Source organism: Trachurus japonicus, chromosome 6 (assembly GCF_045865225.1).
Source record: "Trachurus japonicus isolate A0001 chromosome 6, Traja_1.0".
Lineage (NCBI taxonomy): Eukaryota > Metazoa > Chordata > Actinopteri > Carangiformes > Carangidae > Trachurus > Trachurus japonicus.
In genome coordinates, this window is record NC_140912.1 from 9,398,485 (window position 1) to 9,413,749 (window position 15,265).

The 15,265-nt window shown below is 41.4% G+C and overlaps 1 protein-coding gene across 13 annotated transcripts in view; it reads left to right on the forward strand.

Annotated features, from left to right (window-relative positions):
* LOC146985563 (kinesin-like protein KIF21A) overlaps window positions 1-15,265 on the forward strand; it is a 55,018-nt gene that overhangs the window by 27,332 nt on the left and 12,421 nt on the right. For 4 of the 13 annotated variants that reach the window (XM_085778616.1, XM_085778629.1, XM_085778617.1 and 1 more), the window contains exons 6-25: window positions 56-226; window positions 741-856; window positions 1,315-1,510; window positions 1,643-1,832; window positions 1,994-2,060; window positions 2,905-3,108; window positions 4,079-4,150; window positions 5,199-5,286; window positions 5,361-5,475; window positions 6,915-7,103; window positions 8,111-8,310; window positions 8,714-8,821; window positions 8,933-9,001; window positions 10,383-10,528; window positions 10,759-10,903; window positions 12,195-12,389; window positions 12,503-12,604; window positions 13,170-13,335; window positions 13,916-13,936; window positions 14,655-14,712. In XM_085778616.1, coding sequence (XP_085634742.1) covers window positions 56-226; window positions 741-856; window positions 1,315-1,510; window positions 1,643-1,832; window positions 1,994-2,060; window positions 2,905-3,108; window positions 4,079-4,150; window positions 5,199-5,286; window positions 5,361-5,475; window positions 6,915-7,103; window positions 8,111-8,310; window positions 8,714-8,821; window positions 8,933-9,001; window positions 10,383-10,528; window positions 10,759-10,903; window positions 12,195-12,389; window positions 12,503-12,604; window positions 13,170-13,335; window positions 13,916-13,936; window positions 14,655-14,712 — 2,618 coding nt within the window. The remainder of the gene's footprint in view (window positions 1-55; window positions 227-740; window positions 857-1,314; window positions 1,511-1,642; window positions 1,833-1,993; window positions 2,061-2,904; window positions 3,109-4,078; window positions 4,151-5,198; window positions 5,287-5,360; window positions 5,476-6,914; window positions 7,104-8,110; window positions 8,311-8,713; window positions 8,822-8,932; window positions 9,002-10,382; window positions 10,529-10,758; window positions 10,904-12,194; window positions 12,390-12,502; window positions 12,605-13,169; window positions 13,336-13,915; window positions 13,937-14,654; window positions 14,713-15,265) is intronic. The other 9 variants (XM_085778618.1, XM_085778619.1, XM_085778626.1 and 6 more) reach the window with 3 other exon arrangements.

Consider the following 15,265-nt stretch of genomic DNA (forward strand, 5'->3'; position numbering starts at 1 on the left):
ACACTGTTGTATTGCTGCGTCATTAACAGAGTTTGTGTTTGTTATTGTCAATCAGCAAGAAAATGAAACTGATAACAGAGTCTCCAATGGAAACTCTGAGATGGACGAGTACGAGACGCTGACGGCCAAATTTCACTTTGTGGACCTGGCTGGTTCTGAGAGGCTGAAGCGAACCGGAGCCACGGGCGACCGAGCCAAAGAGGGCATCTCCATCAACTGTGGACTGGTGAGTTTCCTCCTCCCAGCTCGCTCCTCAGTCACTGAGTGATAATCCAGAGGGGTGCTGCCATCTAGTGGCTGTGTTCTCTAAGTGTTTCCACCATCGCAGAAGGAGTAGACTTTAAAAGTAGTAGATCTATTTAATATTCTATAGGATTTTATATCTTATATCATATCTTGAAAGAGCTGTAAGGTTGTTTTTTCAGGGAGGGGGCATTAGAATATTTATTAATTTTAGTGGTCAAGGCTGGACAGGTCACAAAAGTTTACATGTGATCCGACAGCGACTTTGTAAATTGTTTAATTATTTGTGTTAGAAGATGTTTGCTCTCTGCCTTTAATTCATTTATTTTTTATGTAAATATTCGTTCAACAAAATGAAAACCTTTAGGATTCAACACACTTAATTTATGTCACAAACTCTGTTAGTTAACTTGTGAATTGCAAAGACATAAAGGCTTGAATTCCTGTTCCATTACTTCTGTCTGAACCTGAAATATTCTCTCTGTCCTCTGCTGCAGCTCGCTCTGGGGAATGTAATCAGTGCTCTGGGCGACCGGAGCAAGCGGTCCTCACATGTGCCTTACAGAGACTCCAAACTCACCCGACTCCTGCAGGACTCTTTAGGAGGAAACAGGTTTGTACACTTTTTCCCACAAGTGCAATCTCTGTGGGTTTTGAGTTATCACGCTGACACAACCAGAGGACTCCTATTTAGTCCTGTCACAGGTTTCAATTTGAAATGATCTACACTTTAAAAAAAAAATGCAATATAAAATCCATAAAATAATTTGTTTTAAAGTTAAATGTGATCTCAGTTAGAATTTGTGCAGAAATTAAATGGAGAATGTAGAACATGAATAATAAAGAAATTATATAAGAATAATAAACAGTTTACTTTAACACTCCTGTTCTACTCAGACTCATATGAAAAGGTAACTTTGGTAATTTGAATATAAATGTGCAATGATTTTAGTTGAATAAAATACATATTTATTATATGAAGATATGAAATTGTTCAGCATCATCGAGTGTAAGAGTTCATTTGCAAGCTGAGCCAAACACGAATGACTAACCATCCTCTTGTTCTTTAAGCCAAACAGTGATGATCGCCTGCATCAGCCCGTCTGACCGGGACTTTATGGAGACGCTGAACACTCTTAAATACGCCAACCGAGCCCGGAACATCAAGAACAAAGTGATGGTGAACCAGGACAAGGCCAGCCAGCAGATCAGCGCTCTGAGGACTGAAATAGCTCGACTACAGATGGAGCTGATGGAGTACAAGACGGTGAGGAGAGAGGAATAGAAAATTATCGTTACTCTTTCATTGTAGACACAAACCTTTTTTCCATTGAAAAACACTGTGTGTTGTCACTCACTGTTTTTAAACTGTCACTTGGATCCCCCCCCCCCCCTGCAGGGTAAGCGCCTGGTGGGCGAGGATGGCGTTGAGAGCTTCAGCGATATGTTCCACGAGAACACCATGCTGCAGACGGAGAACAGCAACCTGAGGGTGAGGGTGAAGGCCATGCAGGAGACCATCGATGCTCAGAGGGCGCGGCTCACCCAGCTGCTCAGTGACCAGGCCAACCAGGCCCTCGCCAGGGCAGGTAATACCTCTCAGTCCAGCACTATGGATCTATCCAAAGTGTTTATTCACATAACATCAAAACTGTTGTCTTCAATTTTGATGTTATGACCGTAAAAGTAAGCGGCAAACCATTTGTTTCTTGAGCTCCCTGGGCTGACAACTGTGTTTTTACTCTCCCAGGTGAAGGAGGAACAGAGGAAATAGGAAACATGATTCAGGGCTACATCAAAGAGATTGAAGATCTCAGGTAAACATCTCATTCTGTGCTTTACTCCCTCATTATTCCGTTTCCGCTAGAGCCTTTACTCAACCCACTGTCTGATGAAGGGTAGTTTTATTTCAATCTTTTTATTTAGACTTAAAGACATGTTTGACTTTATTTATCTCACTTTTGAGATCAGTTATATAAAACCTGACTTCACTGGTGATGAGTAACAAAAATACATGGTCGTTGTAGTTTATATGGGTTAAGTGGTGCATTTAACTTGCACACTAAATAGGTGAGATTTACAGACAGTAGTAACACACATGGTTGCCAGTTTGGTAGTAAACTCTCCTTTCTGAAAGTAGTAATGTTCAGTTTGGTTTTAAACTGTTGAAGAGAGATGTTGAGATGTTAAGTCATCTTTTTGTGTTGCTGTTGAACAGTTTTTTGTTACACTCACTGATATAAATGGAGACAAAATGAAAGAAGCATCATTCAGTAACACTGTTCAACGTCTCTTTATAAATCATAAAGACAGAGTTAATTGCTGGACTCTTGTACTGTTTAGACTGCGTTAGCTTTAGATAGGTGTCCCCAATAAACTTGGCAAGTGTGGGTGCTTAAATTTAGCCCGGAGATTTTCTTCACAGCTTTTTAGGATCAATCAGCAAAAGGATTTGTCATACTCATGAAAACTATTTTTGGGATTCCAAAGTTAGAAATATTTGCCACAGTGTTGATGACATTAAGTGTTGAAGTGGGGCAAACTGTGACGGTCTGGAAATATGAAAATACATTTTTTGGAATATGTTATTTTATCATAGCCTACTAATAAATTAAACCTCCAAAGCACCATATTTACTGTGTCCCGGGTTTTCACCCTCAGAGCCAAACTCCTGGAGAGCGAAGCTGTGAATGAGAATCTAAGGAAGAATCTGTCCCGTGCCTCCAACCGTCAGTCCTTCTACGGAGGGCCTGGCTCCTTCTCCTCCTCGCTCTTGGCTCCTGAGAAGGAGACGTCTGATATCATCGAACTGGCCAAGAAAGACCTGGAGAAGCTGAAGAAACGAGAGAAGAAGAAAAAGAAAAGGTAATGATACACCGTTCAGGACAGTTGGGGTCATTTGTCATGAACAAAACATATGATGGGTTGGTCATCTGCCTGTTGCATCTTGGTATGTAATCAGCGGTCTTCAAGTTTTCAAACTTACATGAGCTATTTCTAAGTTTTACTTCATAGCCAATGTTAGCATATGGAGCAGCTGAAATGCATTCGAGTTCATTAAATGAATCAAACTTAATTCATTAACTCTACAAATGAAATCTGTCCACAGTGATGGGAAGTACCCTTCTTGTTTTGCATCCCTGTCTATCACTTGTTTGTTTTGTTTTTTTGTATTGAAGTTAGCATGCAAACCATCTAGCTCTCTGGCCCAGTTCTTCTGTTCTGTCACTGACACCAAGTCACTGTAGCCTCCAGTCCATCCTGAACATATATCTGCTCAGAGGACTTATTTCTGCCTCTTGTGTTGTAAACACAACTTAGGTTTTTGTGAAGACTAGTTAGCAAACAGCTGTTCATGCAGACGTTAGCTAAGTAGAATTACCAAAACTTACAAATAGCTCCTCTATTAGCCCTGATCTCTAAACAGGGATGCCACTTAGCTTAACAGATGATGAAAGTATTTGTACAGACTGATATAGAAACATTAAATAATAACCTATGAATGGATGGAGATCAAATACATTAAGGTCTAAGTCTGAGACCCCATTTCCATTGGGAGTCGACTGCATGTGCTAATAAACAAGAAAGACAAGAAGATGCTAATATTCAGGGGATCTTCTCTGATACAGAGTCTAGAGCAGGGTTAGAGACTGATCAGAGGCTCCAGGTTGAAAATGATCACAGTTGTGCTGTTGGGCGCTTTGGGGGGGGGGGGGGTGAACGTTGGTTGGGTTTCCAGTGCAGAGCTTCCTCTGACCATTTTCCCCTCCATTCTTCCTTCCTTCGTTCATCTCTTGCTTCCTTCTCTCGTTTGACCCTTCACCTCTCCGTGAAGACTCCAGCAGCTGTTGGAGCAGAGGGAGAGGGAGGAAAGGGAGGAGGTGGTGGAAGAGGTTGAGGACGCCAGGTTTGTCAGAGCTTCCACCCTCCTGTTGCCACTCCTATCCCTTGCTTCCCCCAATTCAGCATTTTATTTAACTTTTTATTAATTTGGGGCAGGTATTTTTACTCACCTGGAGTTAAACACGCTACCGTAGCAGCACTTCACCGTTTTTATCATTTTAAATAAACCTTAATCTCTCTTTTTAAATTTTCTGTGTGAACCTTTGAACATCCATTGATCTTTCACACTACATCCTCGCTTCTATTTCATCTCTTTGCGTTTGACATCATGAAATAAGTCAGCAGCAAAGCTCTAGTTTATGCTTTTATGAAAACATTTATCCTTTCCTATTATTACTGTTGAAGGACCTGAAGGTGCGTCATGGTTGAGCACACAGGCAAAAAAAGTATCCTTGTCATTTATTTCAGATTGTGTGCAAAATGTATTAAAACAGCATAACAGCAGATGACAAATCCCTCTATTCCCATCCAGCTGATTTTTCTGTGAACATCACCCAAACATTGCGAGCCCCTTTGTGTTTGGATAACATACTTATCCAACAGATCTTCCTCATGGATTTGGTTCATGAATTTCCTTTTGTTCGCTGCATATTCACGCCATGCTTTTTTGCTTCTGCTGGTTTTGTTCAGACTCTTATGAGATTCCCTCCTTTTGTTTAAAAAAAACTCTTTTGTCTTTTTCACAAATAAGCAAATAAAACTGGAGCGGAGACATCTCAGTATTCAGCTGAGATGACGCCTGTCTATGTATATTTATTGTACATGTAATCAATAGAACAAAGTGTCGTTAAAAAGCTTATTTGTCAAAAAGACTTTACTGTAACTGTATTATACCAACTAAAAGAAACTGACAAATTATTACCCACATATGTATTGTTACTTTTATTGTATTCTTACTTGTTATTGCTACTATAAAATTATGCTTAATGTTTACTTGTGTGTTACAGTACCTGTGAAGATGCACTTGGGATAAACCTTGTGTTCTGCTCAGTAAATGTTCATGGTATAGTTGCAGCAGATCTCTGACGTATCACCATGTCTCAATCTTTCAGCGCCAACAAGGAGGAAATTCCTGACAACGAGCAGGAAAAAGACAGAGAGAAGGAAATGACAGAGCGAGTGAGTGAGGATGCAGACATGGTGAGTGATATACTGTGTTTCACTTTGTATCAGCATTAAATACACTGTTTAAATGTTTTGTGTTCGTAATGTAGGAGGTCCAGGAGGGCAGTGACCACGAGGAAGGGGAAGAAGAAGAGGAGGAGGAAGAGGAGGAGATGGACGTGGAGGAGAGCTCTGATGATTCTGACTCTGAGTCTGATGAAAAAGGTATCGGGGACAATGTCAGACTTTTCCTCTTTCTCTGAACAAATACTGTAAAGTGTCTGTCTAGTAAACAACCTCATGCACTCACTTCAGTCGTCTGCAGGTTGTCCACAAGGGGGAGCTGTGAGGTCACTGTCAGAACAGCTCCTCAAATGAAAACACTTTCCACTCATACTGCAGCAAGGGAAACCATGTTTTTTTAGTCATAACCATGTGTGATTATCACATCTATGGTCAGTTTGTGGGTGGAGCACAAGGAAACATTTATGGTCTTTTTAAGTTCAGTGTGGGAACCTAGAAGTCAGGATTCAAACCGAGACACCTGAGCTAGATACAGTATATGACCTGCCCTGTATTTGTTTTACTTTTAAACTCTATTTTAACAAAATCACCAAAATCAAAATGATTCATCTTAGTCATTATATGACTATGATTTATTAAATCAAGGTGTCAAGTATCCGAACTTAAATGAACTGGTTAGAGAGGCAGCATTGAATTAAGTACAACTTCAATAAAGCAAACCTACATTACACATTAATTATTTGTACAATATTCTAAAAATAATCTGTCTTCACCACAGCTGCCTCCGTGTTGCTCCACTGAGCAGAAACTAATGTGACATGTCTCTACATGGTGAGGAAATACCTGAACAGGTATGAAGATCAGGTGACTGAGAGCATCAGTGAACAACTGATCGTAGGCTGAAACACAGCTGAGCTGCAGCAATAGATACTCAGTCATAAATAGTAATAATTATAATGAGTCCACTCATAAGCCTATTCCCTTGGCATCTAGACGGTACAGGAAGAGCTATACTACTAAAACAGAAGGTTCTACACAGGGTGCAATATTTATGCATTAAAAAACAGAGAAATGCCTGTGATTTGGCATAAGGACTGTGCAAATTGTTGTTTTAGTGACTGATGAGAGTTAAGGGTGTTTCATGAAGTCAATCCCTACTGATTACTGTACATCCAAGAGGAAAACCACTGCTCAAAAAACTGCGAGATTAAACTTTTCCAAATGTAATTTGTCCGGATCAGATGGTGTCCAGTCTGTTTGTGCTGGGTGTGGCCAGAACCAACACAGTAACTACACAGAGCCGACCGATACCTTGTCACACATATGTTACGTAGATGTGTGACTGTAACTAGGGCTGACACCTGCTGTTGTCATATTAGTAGTGTAGGCTGTCAATCATACTTATGATTTATAAAAGGAATGAACTATCTTGACCTTCAGCCAATGAATGGATGGAATATTTACATATCAATTTGGTGATTATGGCCTTGTTACCTAGATTAGCTACTATATAATATATGCTACAGGGCCACAGGTTGGGCAATTGCTGCGTTGTTGTTGCTGCTGCGGTCAAGAGTAAACATTAACGTAATGGATATCAACCCTAACCTGAGGTTAATGTGTTGATCTGTGTCTAACAGAGAACTTCCAGGCAGATCTGGCCAACATCACCTGTGAGATCGCCATCAAGCAGAAGCTGATCGACGAGTTGGAGAACAGCCAGCGACGCCTTCACACGCTCAAACAGCAGTACGAACAGAAGCTGATGATGCTGCAGTGCAAGATCAGGGACACCCAGCTGGAGCGGGACCGCGTCCTCCACAACATGAGTAAGACAAGTACGCCAGAGGTGGTGGTGGTGGTGGGTGGAACTGTTGTATGTATTCATCACACTCAGGTGGTTTGGATAAAAACATCCACCAAAAGACATTGATGGATTTGTTTTTAAACATCTCTCCTTTTGATCAGTTTATTTCAGTCTTAAAGTATGTTTGAGCTCTCGCTTGTCCTACTTTGATTTAAAAGAAATTCAAATGCCTCATCTCAGCTTTTGTTCTTGAGTAATGAGGGGGAAAAATCACTCGACAGCTTCTGACTTTAGAGAATCCTTTAAATCCAGTTGTGAATGTTTGTGCCAGCAGCCAGATGATGACAGTTTCATTTGTGTTTGTCAGCACTGGTGGATCAAAGATTTGTCTGACACAGATATTAAAAATGTGGTGGAGATTTCAGGCTCTCTAACTTAAAAAAGAGATTTTTGACAACTGAGGATCAAGGTTTCTGACAAGAAATAAACATCAGAGAAAATATGTGTGTATCTGCAGCACATGAAACTCTACCCAGTTAAAGAACCCAGTACCCAGTCCCCTGATACCTGAGGGAATCGTTTGTAATGTCCTCTTTTGACTGGTGGGACTTTACATTGTTACATGTTGCTTGATTGTTGATAATTTAACAACTACAGTACTGGTAATGTTACACCATGTAGCAAAAATCTATTATTCCTGGCTCCTCTAAAACAGCACAACAACACAATTTCCAGTGTAATCTACTGCTTTGGAGCAGCAAAGAACAACTCCTTTCCATTAAAACTGACAGTTTCTGTTGGTGTGGAACAATAGTTTATGAATACATTACGTGATAGCGGATCAGAGATCATAAACCCCGACCTCGCTGATACCTGAGCCAGTATTTTAGGTATAGTCTGAGCCATTTCAGATACTAGTGTCAGGATAGGAACAACTGATTATGTGACATGTAACTTTTTACATCCATTTAATTCCTTTTTTTTAATAGAAGATCAGTTTCCCATTATATTTGTGCCATGCACTTTCAGCCTCGGTGGAGAGCGGCACAGAGGACAAAGCTCGCAAGATCAAGGCTGAATATGAGAAGAAGCTGAGTGTGATGAACAAGGAGATGCAGAAGCTGCAGTCTGCTCAGAAGGAGCACGCCCGCCTGCTCAAGAACCAATCACAGTACGAGAAGCAGCTGAAGAAGCTTCAGATGGATGTGGCAGAGATGAAGAAGACAAAGGTTTGATAAATTACATAGGCTGGTCATGATAATACTGCACTGTGATGTCTTTAGTGGGAAATTGTGGCTGTGTTTTCCATTGTGTCTCTTCATGCTTGGAAGAATTGTCTTCCACTTTATTTAAATATAGTTAACATAACATATTATGAATCAAGTTACAAACATGTAGCTGAACCAGCAGTTTAATTTATTTATTACCTCTTGTGGCATCTTTTCATTTCATCTCTTTACTGTCTTTTTGTTATATTATTTCCTCACACATTTAAAACCAAAAAGACACAAAACTAATGAGGATGCTCAGTGGACAGACAGTAATCCACATGAATTTTTAAATTTCAGATTTATATTAGATTTTAGTTTGTTTTTTGATATGTGTGTGTAATACAATGTTTATTTGTTGCAGGTCCGTCTCATGAAGCAGATGAAGGAGCAACAGGAGAAGAACAGGATGAACGAATCTCGCAGAAACCGTGAAATCGCCTCTTTGAAGAAAGACCAACGCAAGCAAGAGGTCGGTGACGGGGAGGTCGTTCTCAGCCTCGTCAGCATCGGCCGCTCATTAGTTTAAATGTTTTCAGTGAATTAATTTTGCTGACACTGTAATTTCTTTGTTCGTTCTCAGCATCAACTGAGGTTATTGGAGGCTCAGAAGAGGCAGCAGGAGCTCATTCTGAGGAGAAAGACTGAGGAGGTGACTGTGGCTTTATTTACCTTATTCATTGCTGTATTTAAAGGGATAGTTCACCCAAAATTCAAATTTCACTCATTATCTACTCACCCTCATGTCGACCTAGGGTTGGGAGAAGTTTCAGAGTCCTCCGTGCCTTCTCTGAGTTACAGCGGGGCTCTGTGCAGCACTGCATGTCCATATGACGGTTGTGAACGGAGCTCACTTTTCTTCGTCCAAAAAGACACACCAAAAAACATCCAAATACCTCCATACTGCTCGTCTGTAATGTCCCTCTTGTATTGAAGTCCCAACATAAGAAATTGTTCCGAAAAAAATTAAATAAGTATGTTTTAAGCTTGTTTGTAGCGGAAGCTCCCAGTGTTGCTCTGCCGGAATCTCACGCGATTTGCGGAGCCGTGAACTGGGTGTCAATGCAAATCGTGCGAGATTTAGACGGACCAGGAAGAGCAGTGCTGGGAGCTTCAGCTACAAACAAGCTTAAAACATATACTTATTTAAATTTTTTCGGAACAATTTCTCATGTTGGGGCTTCAATACAAGACGGACATTACATACGAGCACTATGGAGGTATTTGGATGATTTTTGGTGTGTCTTTTTTTTTTTTTTTTAGTATATTTTTGGCTTTTTATGCCTTTATTTGATAGCCATAGTAGAGATAGACAGGAAAGGGGGAAGCAGAGAGGGGGGAATGACATGCAGGTCTGCCCGACGCGGGATTCGAACCGGGGACGCCTGCGTTGAGGACTATAGCCTCTACATGGGACGGCCGCCTTAACCACTGCGCCACACACCGCCCTGGTGTGTCTTTTTGGACGAAGAAAAGTGAGCTCCATTCGCAACCGTTATATGGACATGCAGTGCTGCACAGAGCCCCGCTGTAACTCAGAGAAGGCACGGAGGACTCTTAAACTTCTCCCAGCCCTTAGTCGACATGAGGGTGAGTAGATAATGAGTGTAATTTAAATTGTGGGTGAACTATCCCTTTAAGTTGCGCTTAGTCCCCATTCGTTTTTATGAATGAGAAAATTAAGATTTTACTGTCTAATGCTCCTTCATGGTAACTGCAGAATCACTGGTCACGTTCTGCTTGTAACATGTGGAGAACATGCACACAACTCCAAAAAAAGTGTCTACAGGTCTGGGTGCACGCACTGCACAGTGAACAGAAAATGTTACAAAAATTGTAGAGACCATATGTAACAAATATAAACAATATTTATTGTGGGCAAAAAATATAAATATAATATAAATATATGCCTGTAGAAGAGGAAAACATAGCTTTTGTTCAGTTGTGGTTTTGGTTTTACACATACATGCCACAGGCTGAAATTCCTGCAATATTTCTCATGCATGCTCCTCTTGCGTTTGCCTGTGTGTCAGGTGACGGCTCTGAGGAGGCAGGCCAGGCCCACCTCAGGTAAGGTCATCAGGAAGGTCAACCTCCCAGAGCCAGTCCAGGACTCCGCCCACAGACCTCCATCTGGACGCATGTACTCCTCGGGCAACGCGGCTCCCAACGGTACTCGGTGAGTGTGTGTGGGTCAATATGGAAGGCATCCAAAGATGGAGCCTGAATGTGCCCTGTACTGTTAATACAAGGCTCATCTCCAGCCCCTAAAATGTCACATAAACCCGTCTTTGCACATTTTTTTTTCATTATAGCTTCTTGATTTACAGCATTCCTGAATGTACACAGATGTGTTGAGTAATTTGATGCATTAATCAATAACTTTATTGACTGGTGCTGTGTGTGAAGTCTGACCTACAGGCGTACAGCGGGTATTTACTCGACCAGAATCGCTCGTAATAAATGGCAGTCCCTGGAGCGGCGGGTCTCTGACGTCATCATGCAGAGGATGACCATCTCCAACATGGAGACCGACATGAACCGCCTCCTCAAGGTGAAGTCCTGCAGCACTGCGCGTTTACTGTGATTTACAATGTCATGTTGCAGTGACCCCCACCTCACGACATCCCACTCACACACCTACACAAGACGGATGATTGGTTTATGTTATTAAACCAACATGGGCTCGCTCCCGATGGAGCTACAGGTCAGAGGCCAGTGAGGAAAAAGTCCTCCATTTGTTGGGCTGTTGTCCTCATAGAGATGATCCCACCTGCCTTGAGACAAGGCCTCTGGGAACTTATCTAAATAATGCTGTTTCCTGCTTGCCACTCTATTTACACAAGTTTGTAGTCAACAGCCAGCAACAGCTACAGTGTAAATGTTGCTCTAACAGCCAGCTTTACCAAAGATAGTTTTAAGAGTAGGTTCGTTACCTTTAATTGTCGGTGCAAGCTATTTTTAGCGGAGGAGCAGAGCCATGAGCTGTTCAGAGCTACGCTACGGAGGCTAATGGGATTTCTTGGTTTCCCTCGTCAAACTCATCAAATACACAATCCAACGACTCCAAAACACTCTCATTGACAAGTTGTGACCTGCACATTCACCACGCTGTGAAATAATAACAGAACGTTACGAGATAGAGTTGTTTTCGAGGCAAATGCAGAGACTGCTTGCTGAAGAACTGCCCCCGACAGGAACATGCATCAGCGGTTTTGCATGAATTTACCTTGAAAACAAAATGTAATGTTCTTGAGTGTAAAAGCTTGTCCTGCACACACAGTGTAATGTACAGTTCAACAGCAATCCACAGAATTGTTTTTTTTTTTTTTACATCAGATGCAGGTTCTTTGCTTGTTTTCTTAGTTAAATGTTTCCAGTACAGAAATATAGAGGTGTGGATTTCTGAACAGCTTTTTATGATCTACACAAACCTCTGCTGAGTCTGAATGATCTAACATTAGCGAGGTGTCTTCCGCTGTGGTTGTGGATAGAAACCTCTCCTACGGAGTAGTAATCCATCATCTGAAAGACTTTCTGAAAGCTGCAAACCTTGAGGAGAGAGCGGTGGTACTGGAGAGACTCGCATGGGCCAAGGCAATGTTAAAGGTGACATGGCCAGTGATGGATGGGCCTGAACCTTGGGATCTAAAAGTGAAATGAACGGATTTATCATCAGCTGTAGCCGCTAAAAACTGAGTGGTTGTTTCTGTGTCAGATCCTGAACCCGGAGAGGTCTTTAATTAACTGCTCTATCATCTTGTCGCTGCATGACTCATCATCGGTCGGATGCAAAAACAAAACTAAATGTAAAGCTGTCCTGTCCTCTTTGTCTGTCTCTGTAGCAACGGGAGGAGCTGACCAAGCGTAAGGAAAAGGTCATCAGGAAGAGGGACCGGCTGCTCAGGGAGGGGCCAGAGGACGAGAAGGCCCTGCCTCCCCTCAACGAAGAGGTTGACGCGCTGACGGCAAACATAGACTACATCAATGACAGCATCGCAGACTGTCAGGCCAACATTATGCAGATGGAGGAGACCAAGGTGAAAGAGCCTGAACCTTAACCATGAAACTGAAACTGGTCAATTAGATGGACCGAGTCAAAAGTGAATGAGACACAACTCACTGCCTCTTCTGAACTTCTGTTTGTCTCCAGGAGGAGGGAGACACTGTGGACGTCTCTGCTGTGATTGGTTCCTGCACTCTGGTAGAGGCTCGCTTCCTGCTCGATCACTTCATGTCAATGGCCATTAACAAGGTACCAGCACTGATAATGACCAGATGAAGCACAAAAAGCTGCACCTGTGTCAGATACCAGCCCTATAACAAGAATGCAAACTTGGCAAGAGGTGAAATAGTGCAAATGTTTTTGTAAGGGCCAATAAGTTAATAATTGAATGCTCATAATTTCATTAAAAAACAGTTAAAATTGATAATAATAATTTCATCATAATTCATAAAAGATTTAAAATGTCTTAGTTTTATATGTGAGCCTGAAGAAGCCACAAGCGAAATGCGTTGCTCTGAAATAAACAATGGTACAATGTTTATAATGTTCTATTGAAGTAATTGAAGTTCTATTGAAGTAATTGAAGTAATTCATAAAAAGATTTAAAATGTCTTAGTTTCATATGTGAGCCTGAAGAAGCCACAAGCGAAACGCGTTGCTCTGAAATAAACAATGGTACAATGTTTATAATGTTCTATTGAAGTAGGTTTCAGTATGATTCTATCAGGTTCTATAATTAAAAAATAGAGATGAGTATCTGTGAGATAAAATGGACTGTGACCACAATGACTGTGAAACATCTGCGTCCTCTCAGGGTCTGCAGGCGGCTCAGAAGGAGTCCCAGGTGAAGGTGATGGAGGGCAGGCTGAAGCAGACAGAGATCACCAGCGCTACACAGAACCAGCTGCTCTTTCACATGCTGAAGGAGAAGGCAGAGTTCAACCCGGAGCTGGACGCCCTGCTGGGGAACGCTCTGCAAGGTAACGGCAGCACCTGTTGGGTCGAGGGGGAAGTGGAGATAAAAATAAAAGGACCAGAACACAGACCAGGACCCCTGGTGGTCTAACTCAGCCCACCTCCTGGAAGTGTCAGTACTGTAGAAGCACGTCATGTAAAGTGGGGTTCAGATTTAACTCTGGGATGAGGCTGATGATGATGATGATGATGATGATGATGATGATGATGATGATGATGATGATGATGATGATGATGTCCTTGTACATCTCTTACCTGCTTCCAGGAAGTGGACTGAGTTGCTGGTTGTTTGCATGTTTGGTTTTATTGAGATGCTCTTGTGGTGGCGCCTTCTGCTGAATAGAAGCTGAACCAATTGTTACACAATTTGGTAATAAAATTGTATGAAACCAAATTTGTCAATATTTTAATTACATATTTTTGAGAGCCTCTCTTCAGCAGGACACTCAGTTTACCGTAGATGCACTTTATTTTCCTTTCGTTTTTTTATAGAATTTTGGGGGACTGTGTTTTTGATTTGTGCATTGCCTTTTTTCTGTTCCCCCACGTTTTCTTTTTCTTTTTTGTTTTCTTATGTTTTTTCAGAGCTAGGTAACATCCCTGCTGGTAAGTGAAACCATACTAGACTCTTAATCTGTGTTATGGATGCATGGTTCCTTCCCTTTGCACTGAAAACTAACTAAACATAACATGAACAGGTGCATGAGGTGCAATTCAACCAGGCTTCCCTTCATCTGTCTGCCAGCCCTTCACTTCCCTTCATCTGGACACATCCTCCTCCTCCTCCTCCTCCTCCTTCTCCTACTCTTAGCTCACTATGTGCTACAGCCTCCATGCTTTAGCACCCTGCTAACCCCAGACCCTTCCACAGGAACCATCACCATGGATGTACTATTAGCTCAGCTGGACCCTGTTGGTCAGCTGTCCCCATCAGGAGCAGCGGATTAATCATTCCTTCCACTCCTCCACCTGGTCGCCTCATATCGGGTCTTTTATCTTTTACCACACATCTCTCTCCTTATAACCGTCCCCACCTGGCCCGCTGTCTGACCTCTGACCTCTCACCATTTTCAATCCATCTGATCCCATCGAGCTTAGTGAGGATGTGGATAAAAACGGCATGGCACTGCGCTGACATCGCCCTCATCTGCTTCCCTCCTTCTTTTTTGATAATAAAGAGAAAACTGCTCACCCTTTAGTGAAATAGAAAAAAAAGGATGAATTATTTAGTTTTAGGAGAAGTGAACAGAAAGTCATTTAGCAGTCATATCAGCCAAGAGGGAATTTTCTACGCCTGATAATATTCATTGATTTAATTTGACAGAAAATGGAGACGACAGCAGCAGTGATGAGTCTGCTCAGAGCCCTTCAGCCGAGGGAACGTGAGTTAATGGTTTTTATTACAGAATGTTTTATGTTACAATATTATATTCAGCTTTACCCCCGTATGTCATATACACTAATATAAAGCAATAGCTCATAAACTTTTTCACAGCAACACAAATTAGACCACATGTCATTTAAAGTTACACATTTTGTAATTTAAGGATATAAATAAAGTGAAATTAAACAATTCCCCCTTTTTGATGGATTTTTCGAGGAATCCCCCTCAAAGACCCCTGTTGGTCCGTTGGCTCTATTTTGAAAAATGAGAAATGTTACACAAATTCAAACTGTAAATATCAGCAATAAAAATTATAACTTCAAATCCAACAGGGAGCAGAAGTGGAGAGACACATAACTAGAATAATGTGGCTGTTGCAACATTTTGTACTATTTACTATCATGGCATGTTTTCATGATATAGTATCATTATGTCTATTGCCTTTTTCATCATGTTTGTTTATAATAATTTTATGTGATGTAGAGGTATTTTATTCATATTTACGCTGTATTATGTGCGACTGTGATCTACATGTAACACATGTATGTGAT